The sequence below is a fragment of the Cyprinodon tularosa genome, unplaced genomic scaffold (genome assembly GCF_016077235.1).
Source record: "Cyprinodon tularosa strain WSP-4 unplaced genomic scaffold, ASM1607723v1 ctg40, whole genome shotgun sequence".
Classification (NCBI taxonomy): Eukaryota; Metazoa; Chordata; class Actinopteri; order Cyprinodontiformes; family Cyprinodontidae; genus Cyprinodon; species Cyprinodon tularosa.
The window spans coordinates 711,266-722,328 of NW_024039119.1; the positions used below are offsets into that span (position 1 = coordinate 711,266).

Sequence of the window (11,063 nt, forward strand, 5' to 3'; positions counted from 1 at the left end):
CAATATTTGGACATTGTGTCATATATTTGAACAAATCCTCGGAAAAGTACAAACTTTTAACTAATAAAACTATAAAACATCTCTGGCGCCATCTGGTGGCCAAGATGAGTAAAAAACTCTGAGTTATTCCTTTGAATTTTTAATTAATTTCTTCTCTGTTGATATTTACGGAAGAGGATTAGGGCCACTGGAAAAGAAAACAAAAAACCCCAACTTTTTTAAAATTTTTACTTCAGTTTAATATGGGGAAAAAAGTCAAAATTCTGACTTTAATCTCGGAAATCTGACTTTTTTCTCAGCATTCTGACTTTAATCTCAGAATTCTAACTTTTATCTCAGAATTCTGACTTCAATCTCAGAATTCTGACTTTTAGCTCAGAATTCTGACTTTAATCTTAGAATTCTGACTTTTTTCTCAAAATTCTGACTTTTTCCCCATATTAAACTGAAAAAAAAAATTGTAAAAATTTGTTAACTTTTAAAAATTTTTCAGTGGCCCTAATCCCCTACCGTAAATATTTGTAAGAAAGGGGGTATCTTTTAAAAAACAAAACAATTTAAGCTGAGCTTTGTTAGATTTTTCCTTGTTAAAAGAGAATAATTGTGGCATGAAATACAAATAAAAAGTTTCATTTTTAATAATAGATTTGTTCAAATTAGTTATGACATAAAAACAAATATTTAGGAAAAAATGGTTTTGGACCTTTGGGTTACATGCAGGGGTGGGAACTACTGTACCATTACAGGTTTTTGCTGAAAGAAATGTAAGAAGGCTGTTTATGACATTACTTCGTTAAGTAGTTTTAAGCAAAAGTCTTTTTAAACAGAGTAAAGCTACTCATGTGTTGATTTATTAAAAACACTTGATTAAATATTTAAAATTTATGCAATTAAGCAAAGAAAAAAGGTAATGTTTTGTGTCAGTTCTTATATCTTTATGGGTAAAATTAAGCAGTTCAATAAAATGCTGACTAAACTGTGGTCGCTCACACTGAAGACACTGCTGGAGGTGTCTTCCTGTTAAAAGAGAGTTTTTCCTCTCCACTGTTGCTACAAGCATGCTTGGTGTGAGAGATTGCCTTCCAGTCAATGAGTTTATGCAATCTGGTGAACAGTAAAGTGCATTGAGATGATGTGTTGTGAATTGGTGCTATAGAAATAAACTCAATTGAATTGGTTAGAAATATACTTATATTTTCAAATATGTTTTCTTTTTCAACATAAAACTTGCGAAAACAATAATTTATGTTTCTCTGCAGGAAATGTTATCTTTGCTTCTGAAAATACATGGATTTCCCCACTGCATATTTAAAGTAAATGTGTATGACAAAAAAATAAATTAGAAAAAAAAACATCTATATAATTTATTTGCCATTTTTTATGCCTACTTTTGCATTACAGGTGCTGGTCATAAAATTAGAATATCATGAAAAAGTAGATTGATTTCAGTAATTCCATTTAAAAAGTGAAACTTGTATATTATATTCATAAATTACATACAAACTCATATATTTCAGATGTTTATTTTGTTTAATTTTGATGATTACAAATGACAACAAATGAAAATCTCAAATTCATCATATCAGAAAATTAGAATATTGTGAAAAGGTTCAAAATTGATGGCCCCTGGTGCCACACTCTAATCAGCTAATTAACTCAAACCACCTGCAAACGCCTTTAAATGGTCTTTCAGTCTAGTTCTATAGGCTACACAATCATGGGGAAGACTGCTGACTTGACAGTTGTCCAAAAGACGACCATCGACACCTTGCACAAGGAGGGCAAGACACAAAAGGTCATCGCTAAAGAGGCTGGCTGTTCACAGAGCTCAGTGTCCAAGCACATTAATAGAGAGGCGAAGGGAAGGAAAAGATGTGGTCGAAAAAAGTGTACAAGCAAGAGAGATAACCGCACCCTGGAGAGGATTGTGAAACAAAACCCATTCAAAAATGTGGGGGAGATTCACAAAGAGTGGACTGCAGCTGGAGTGAGTGCTTCAAGAACCACCACACACAGACGTATGAAAGACATGGGTTTCTGCTGTCGCATTCCTTGTGTCAAGCCACTCTTGAACCACAGACAGCGTCAGAAGCGTCTTGCCTGGTCTAAAGAGAAACAGGACTGGACTGCTGGTGAGTGGTCCAAAGTCATGTTCTCTGATGAAAGTAAATTTTGCATTTCCTTTGGAAATCAAGGTCCCAGAGTCTGGAGGAAAAGAAGAGAGGCACTTCATCCACGTTGCTTGAAGTCCAGTGTAAAGTTTCCACAGTCAGTGATGGTTTGGGGTGCCATGTCATCTGCTGGTGTTGGTCCATTGTGTTTTCTGAGGTCCAGGGTCAACGCAGCCACATACCAGGAAGTTTTAGAGCACTTCATGCTTCCTGCAGCTGACCAACTTTTTGGAGATGCAGATTTCATTTTCCAACAGGACTTGGCACCTGCACACAGTGCCAAAGCTACCAGTACCTGGTTGAAGGACCATGGTATCCCTGTTCTTAATTGGCCAGCAAACTCTCCTGACCTTAACCCCATAGAAAATCTATGGGGTATTGTGAAGAAGAAGATGCAATACACCAGACCCAACAATTCAGAAGAGCTAAAAGCCACTATTAGAGCAACCTGGGCTATCATAACACCTGAGCAGTGCCACAGACTGATCGACTCCATGCCACGCCGCATTGCTGCAGTAATACAGGCCAAAGGAGGCCCAACTAAATACTGAGTGCTGTACATGCTCATACTTTTCATGTTCATACTTTTCAGTTGGCCAACATTTCTATAAATCCTTTGTTTTTATTGGTCTACAGTAATATTCGAATTTTCTGATATGATGAATTTGAGATTTTCATTTGTTGTCATTTGTAATCATCAAAATTAAACAAAATAAACATCTGAAATATATGAGTTTGTATGTAATGTATGAATATAATATACAAGTTTCACTTTTTAAATGGAATTACTGAAATCAATCTACTTTTTCATGATATTCTAATTTTATGACCAGCACATGTATAATATATTTTATTCACAACAGCATTCAGTTTGAAAAATTGCCAAAGCGAAGACATTATGTTACAAAATGATCATAATAAATAATACTAAATCAGTGAGATAAAAAAAAAAGGTAGGTGAAAAAGATGTTTAAAGGCGACACAAAGCAACGAAGGAGAATAACATTTAAATTTAAAGCAGCAAAAACTACAATTAGTATTTAAAGTCTTTGTGTCGAGTAAGGTTGCATCTATTAGTTATTTCTGTTTACTCTTTTAAATGTTATGGCAATTTACCATTATTGTTTTGCTTATTTTTCTTTATTTGTTTATTTCATTGACTTATTATTTTTATTGACTTAATTCATTTTTTATTGAGGATTGTGCTACTTAACACATTATGAGATCTACAGTTCATCTTTCTGGATAAATAATATTGTAGTCGAAGTAAAACTTCTCATTATTCCAAAACTTAGGGGGAAAAAACATAGCTTACACATATTTTTAAAATTTACTTATGATTAAATCCAGTTTTATTTTTCAGAATAAGAAGAAGAAGAGGGGAAAAGAAGCGAAGATTCGGAGGAAAGACGAAGAAGAAACGGATCCATGTCACGTGACAGGGAAAAGCATCCTTTTCCTTGATCCTAGGGTCTCTGTTCAACCCAACAAAATGACCAAACTACAGTTTTTAAACGTCTTTCTGACTGAGCGCCTCATGCTTGCTGCACAGGAGATTTACAAATCTGTCGAGGACACTATTCTGGAGTACCAGGAAGAGATAGCGATCAGGGAGAGGGAGAACGATCATCTGAGACGGAGGCTCCGAGACGCTGGGATAGAAATATGGCCAGGTTAGCCACTTCACGGTGCTAACGGTGCAACTGTTTAGTAACAATGCCCTGCAACATAAGTGTTGTTCAGAGTATGATTATGTGAGGCAAATATCAGATTTACATATAAAGTACATTTACAGCACTGTTAAAGGAATAAAATTGCATTAAATGCGACTGAGGAGGGAGCTAGCATGTTAGCAACCTTTGTTCGCTTAGCTAGCAAGCTAGCAGACATTAAGAAGCGTTTCAATTTGCCTTCATTTAATGTTCTTTATTTGTTCGTTGACAATTTAGTTGTTCTAATTCTGCATATCTGGAAGCATCAAGTTGATATAAAATAAAAAAGCGTGTTATTTCTTCAAATAATGTTGTAGTGAGCTCTGTTGGGGTTTATGTACCTGCTAAAGTTCTGGGTAAGGTTTCTTATCTGTTTTGGGGGGAGAAACGTTTTTTTTTTGGGCATATTTTGCATAAATTAATTGTTTTTTGCTGTTCACAAAAGATCAACTGTAAAATACAGTTTCTGAGAAATAATTACTCCAATAAACCGAAGAAGTCAAAGAAACTATTGTTTTCCAAGTTGTGAAATATGTTTCTTGATATTCCACATTTAATGCTATAGGCAGTTTAATCTCACCGTCGCTATAAGTGCAAATTTAAATATTATAGCAACGAGCTATAAGGATTAAGTATTTATTATTTAACTGTCTTATTTAAATGTTATTAATATCTTGTGTGGGTCACAGCTAGGGTTTGGAATTGATAAGAAGCAGAGCTCACCCCTTAATGATGCATCAGTCTTATAGACAGCACCTGGATCAGCTTCTCTGATTGGTTGATTCTCAGCATCCAGTTGGAAAAGTATACATTTCCCAAGTCAAGCATCCGGCCACTGAAAATTTAGGTCTGGACTCTGGAAATGCTGCGCTGACCGTACTTGATGACCCAAAGACCCTCAACGCTTCTTTATTTACTTTAGATTTGCACCAGATACCCTAATGCTAAAAACGCGTTTGGTGCAAACGCACCATTAAATTGTTGGAGAAAGGCACCAGAATCAACCTTCCTTGTCCCCCCAACAGATTTTGATCCTCTTTTTGAGGCCATTTAATTTTCCAGAACCTCAAACTATTAAAACTCAAAGAAAATTCTGAGCAAATATCTCCAAGTGTTGCTTTTAAAAAAAAATCTAAGATAAAAACAATTAATTTGGCTCTTTGTGAATAGGTACACCCCAACACACTCAAACAAAAACAAATAACAATCGGTTTGGTAATAAGAAAATCCAAGTGATCTTTCACATTGTTTTAGAGGTATTCTTTCAAACTGTAGTTTCTCTCCTGGACCTCTAAAGTCTCTTAAATGAACTTCCTTTTTATCGGACCTCTAAGTCATACTTACTATATGATTTTTAATATTAACCATTATGCTTTGCGTCACCTTTTCCAGATCGCCCGTCAATGGCGCTGTTGGAGGAAGAGGACAGTGAGCATCCACGTCGAGAGTGGAGTCCCAGTATGGGGCATCAAGAGCGCATTCCCATTCAGATCAAAGACAAAAGGGACATGAGACCCAACCAAGGAGATGGTCAGCTTCAAGGACATGGCTCCTGCAGCACCACAGAAAACTTGTTCACCCCTCCCCGTGTAACGAACGAATACCCTCAGGAAGGACCCCACACATCCAGTATTCCTCAGACTCAGGGTGTGGAGAACAGGGAGCGGGATCCTGCGTCTCGTAACGCGTCGAGGCACGTAAAGGGCGAGAGCGGAGTTGCTCACAGGGGTCCTACATCATCCGCTGGCGGCGGTGCCCAGCCTCTAGCACCAGTCAACCCAAACTGCTCAAATGAGAGCAACATTGACATTATTGCTGCCGAGAATGGTGGACAAATGGGTGGAGCTAAGGGAGCTGTGTCCGGCGCCAACAGAGAACAAGCCCTTCTAATGAGGAACCAAGGAGGCAATGATTTGGAGTGCCCCCATCAAAAATCCCCCCTCCAGGGCCACATGTCATCGTTCTGTTGTAAGGTCTGCGGTGAGGCCTTCAGTCACGTCGGACACTTGCACGTCCACGTGCAAGTTCACACTCGAGAGAAACCTTACCGCTGCGGAGTGTGTGGAAAATGCTGCAGCTCCTCCGGCAGACTTCAGGAGCACCAGCGGAGCCACACGGGAGAAAAACCTTTTCGCTGCCAGATTTGTGGAAAGGGCTTCACTCAGATGGCTCATCTGAAGGTCCACATGAGGATCCACACCGGAGAGAAGCCGTACAGTTGCCCCGTGTGCGGAAAGTGCTTCAGCCGCTCCGACAAAATCAAAAGGCATCTCCAGACGCACAGTCGGGAAGGGACCTACTTCTCAGGGCAGTAATGGAAGCTATTCTGTTGGGGAGTTATTATGGAAAACCTTTCAATGAAAAGCTACAGCCGCTGCCACTAACAAGGCAGGTCTGCTTTGTAAGAAAGTAGATCTGCTTCTGTAAAAAAAACTTAATCAAACTACTCAGTCCCATTTTATATTTTGTAATAGCCACTTTAGTATGTTATTTACAGTGTTTTGTATTTACCAACATGTATTAAATTAGACACGATTTGAATTATTTGCTAGACTTTTCTGAATTATGTAGCATTTTTCTGGTAATACAGTTAGCATGAAGTCTTCCACAGAAGTCCTGAAACGGATGTATTAAGACTAGCAAGAGTGACCAGCATTTGGTTACTTTTCACTCAGTGACTCTTCCTCTGTGTGTCTGAAGTTTGTTTTCTTTCTTGTATTCATCTTAGAATAAATGATACATTGAATTCTTATATTTTTTTTGGGGAAGGAAATCTTATTTCAGAGGTGCACCATGAAACAAGTTTAAAACATATATTCTGCAGCTTCACAAAGAGCTGCCCACTATGATTTGCCTGTGTCTGGCAAACATATTTACTTTAAAAAAAAAAAAAAAAGTCCCTTATCTCTATTTGAGTTGCAGATATCCTAATTTTGGTTTATGATTAGAAGGATTTTCTTTGGGACAGAAGCAGCTGCAAATAAACCCACTACAACCTGTGACTGGCAATTGTAAAACCTTGTGTCCTAAAAGAGGATAGCTAAAAAGCTCCTAACTGGACTCCATTTTTGATGTCTGAAATGTAAATATTTTCCTTCAACAACTGATTTATTGATATTTTTATGGCAAGTCCAATAGACTGGGGCTGGGCAAAGATTTGATGAAATGAATTTAAACTTTGTGTTTATGACAATGACATTTTTCCACCAATGACCTCCTTAGGCTTCCATAGCTCAGAGGGACATCCAATCATCACTTTATGCTATTTGATGTCTTCTCTTAACTGATAAACTAGTTCACCATCTGTTACCGCTAGCTGCTAACATTTAATGTATTTCATTGTTTTGAAGCCTAATTGCGTTATGAGCTTCATAAAGCAGCGAAATGTGCTTATACGTGCACCCCCCCGCCTTTATTTTTTTAAAATAAAAACTAGTTTCTTAAATAAATGCAATTTGTCTTTTTTATTAAGTAATGAAATAAAAATAAAAAAAAAGTAAAAAACTTGATTAATTCAAATTGGAATTTGGTGAAAAAAGTATAATTATAATATAATAATATAATATAATAGTGCCAAAGGCTTTGCCATAATGCAGAAAACTTACAGCCTGTTGGAAAACAGAGGGAAAACGTAGCATGTACTGCAAAACAAGTTTTGAAAAGTTTCATGCTCTCAAACTCTCAAAATCCCGAGTATAAAGCCTTGGTTTGCAAACACAGCTAATTATGATTGTATCATTTCTGACTGGAATTTGAAGAATTTCCTTTCTCTGTCTCCTTTCTTTTAGTGCCTAATTCTTGCTGAGGAAATCACTGCCATCTCTGTCACACATACCTGAATGCCCACATGTCCTTACTATCTTTAATTTGGAGCAGTCTGCTTTAATCTTAGTGCTGTATCTTTGCCTGCAGATGCACAAATCAACTTGAGCCAAGCTGGTGTACATTGAACTCCACTTTTGTAGGAGTTCAATGTACACCAGTATTTCCACAATGTTTTGATTTGGGACATTCTTTAATTCACATTTAACACTTTTTAATTTTCCAAACTGCTGGTTGAATTGTCATAGAATAAAAATACTTCCTCCTTGCAATTGTGGCTTATCCTTAAACACAAGTTATCTTTCTTAAGGTTAAAGTGCATTTCTATCAAGAAGTTGTATAAGATGTAGTCAGATGTGGTTTAACAGAAATTGAGATAGTTTGATGCTGAAATAGCCAACTGAGATGCACTGCAGATTTCAGCATAGAAAACACAAACAAGACTTGAGTATGAATGGAGGTCGTTACTATAAAAAGTTCACCAGAGGCTTGTTCTAAGGTGTAAAAAACCTTGATGACTTGAGCAGAAAATATGTTTAACTAAGCAACATTTTCTGCCCGAAAAAACATTCAACACTCCTCCATTTGCTATGATTTGCTGCAGGTCGAAGCAAATCTCTCAAATTCAGAAATGCTGAACGACGGTGGCAAAAATGTGATCAAATATTGACATATGCTTTTTATGACCAATATTAACTGTAGATGCTTAGGTGAGAATGTAGATTTGTTAAATTCAAATATTTGCAGTAGTAACACGTTTACAACACTAGGGGGCACACTTATCACTTTCATTTAAGGACGCTTTACAGCACTTTTGCACATTTCAAAAGAAAGCAAAGCTATGATTCAGTAGTGTGGATGATTTAGATAAGCATGGCTTCTTTTTTAAAATTCCAGTGCTATCAGATACCCCACCACATAAATAAATAGGCCTCACACATATGTCAAATGCTATGGAATAATCTTCCCTGTGATATTTATCAAAGGTAGAATAACAGTTAATCTAGTTTCAGCCCTTGAGACACGTCTGCAGCCAGTATAGATATAGGAGGCCTGTTCTGAACACTGGTCTCCACTAAAATGTCACATCTTGTAAAGGTGCCAGCAAGAGACAGATTGTGAACAAAGCAGGAAAGACAAGAACCCAGAAGCCAAAGGGACAGCAGGCTGGAGAGATCTCTTACATTTTATTGGCTCATGTCAACTTTCTGTACAAAATTAACACACTTTGGGTTTCAGTTTTTTTCCCCCCATTCAAATGAATTTCTTTAATTGACTGAAGCTTTTAAAGTTTTTAATGCAAAATGTGGAATTTAATGAACTGCAGTGATGACTAATTTCACTTCATTTTCACTATGATTGTAAAATAAACAAGAACCTATTTATTATTTAAGTTGCTACAATACAATAAGGCTCCCCTTATAGATGACTGATAAACACTACAGATAATAATTAATCTGTAAACACTTTATAACTCGCTATTTGGAGGCTAACAAAAGAAGACCCCCATTCCAAATGGGTGGACCCTTTCGTCTATTCCAAATTGCATGTTTTCAAAACAAAAACAAGGCATTACTGGGCTACTGTATAAAACTTCAAACTCAACGCTATTCCTGACTTTTTGTACTGAAAACGCTTCTTGGATGGGAAGCAAAATGTCTTCAAACTTGGAAACAAAGTCCAGTGGATTGTTTTTAATTAGCTTTTTTTGGAACGCTTTATAACTCATTTATAGATGTCTATTATACATTCAACATATTATAGATGCTAAAAAATGCCTGCAAATAATCATTGCACTTAATAGGCTTGAATAAACGCTTGATAAAATATATAGTTTAGCTTCAGTATTTTGCAAGGAACCTATCTTTTTTTCTGTATTGCCCTTAAATAATGAATAACAAACACTTATGAATGAGATATAAAGTGTTTTACAGGGTTATTAACAATACAACTACAATATATGTATTGGCCATCTAAGGGTAGCTTTATTATAAAATGGTACTATATTTAATAATCTTTTTTGTTCATTTGATTGCTTTATATCATTGAATATGAGCAGGAAACCTAAGATGTTGGACTAATTGCTACTTGTAGTTATATGTAGATACATTTAAAGTGTAAATGAAGTGACATAGTTTTCATCATAATGCTCAGAGTATCATAGGTACAGTCTAATTCTTTTAATCAGCATAGAGCTACCAATTTAGTATTCAATGCCTAATCTGATAGCTAAAAATCAGAATGATCTTATTATAAGTCAAAGTTCAAAAAAATGTATTTGCCCTTAATTTGAGCAGGTTAATAAGATGATCTGCCGATATAATGAGTATTTTAGCCATTAGAATAAGATACATAGATTTAATGCACAATTATAAAGTTGTTCTTTCATAGCGAATATAAATAATCTTATTCTGTAGGTGAATTGTCTTAATAACCTGCTAAAATCAAAAGAGAATTCACTTATTTAAAAAAAAAAAAAACTTTATGTACTTTCTAGTTCATACTGATTTATTTTATAGCAGTGTAGACTTTCTTTTCAATTTCTTTAGGAAATGTGCTAACAGAGTCACCGGTGTGTATTTGTCCAAAGTCGATCCGAGAAATCATCTGAACTAGATATCAATCTCTATGACTTTATTATTTCAAAAATGCAGCAGGGTTTATCAATAATCGACATTATACTAATGAGAAGTTACACTTCTGGGTGATGGACGGAGCAGAAGAGATTTGGAAGCTGTTTTCCTGAAGAAAAATAAATAAATCTATACTCTAGACGTGTCCCTACTGATCATTGGGCACAAACATCTTTGCTAATGACTCCAAACTGTAGAAGAACACGACTAGTGGGACCAGCGAGGCCCCTGAAAGGTAATAACACAAGGATTATGGTAAATAATGGAAGGAGAGGCACTTTTCACAGACAGACTCCATTTTTGGGAAGCATCTCTGCCCAAAAGCAATGAGTTTCCCTAAAGTATTGAAGCAGATGTAACTATTTGCATCCACACTTGTACAGTATGTTTAAGAGCATCTGGGTTTTATAGAGCATGGGGGTATAAATAATTAATTGAAACAAAAGCCAACATAGACAGTAGACATGTGCATGCATGAGAGAAAATGACTGCCAGAGCTGACCTTAGAAACACATTAGTATCCTGATCAGAGGTTACTGCTTCTTTTACCGTTATCTACAGTCTTTAAAGTGGGAAAGTTTGAAAATATCCAGCAAAGTAATAGAAAAAACACAAATAAGTTGATCAAAATTACCAACCCCAATGTAGAAAGTCCAGGCAGATGTTGCTTCTATCTTCCCCTTGTGAAAATGGAAAATGTCAATTTTTTACAAATGGCTCTAAAT

The 11,063-nt window shown here is 36.2% G+C and overlaps 1 protein-coding gene across 1 annotated transcript; it reads left to right on the forward strand.

Annotated features, from left to right (window-relative positions):
• Positions 1-3,577: 3,577 nt before the first annotated feature.
• Positions 3,578-6,796, forward strand: LOC119791811 (zinc finger protein 436-like). Its single transcript, XM_038298130.1, has 2 exons — positions 3,578-3,844; positions 5,276-6,796. The coding sequence occupies exons 1-2, from the start codon at positions 3,664-3,666 to the stop codon at positions 6,196-6,198; spliced, it is 1,104 nt and encodes a 367-aa protein (XP_038154058.1). The 5' UTR covers positions 3,578-3,663; the 3' UTR covers positions 6,199-6,796.
• The last annotated feature ends 4,267 nt before the right edge of the window (positions 6,797-11,063 follow it).

Coding starts and splice junctions, on each gene's coding strand:
- LOC119791811 (XM_038298130.1), top strand. CDS start 3,664: ATGACCAAACTACAGTTTTTAAACGTCTTTCTGACTGAGCGCCTCATG. Junction 3,845..5,275: donor TGGGATAGAAATATGGCCAG/GTTAGCCACTTC, acceptor CACCTTTTCCAG/ATCGCCCGTCAATGGCGCTG.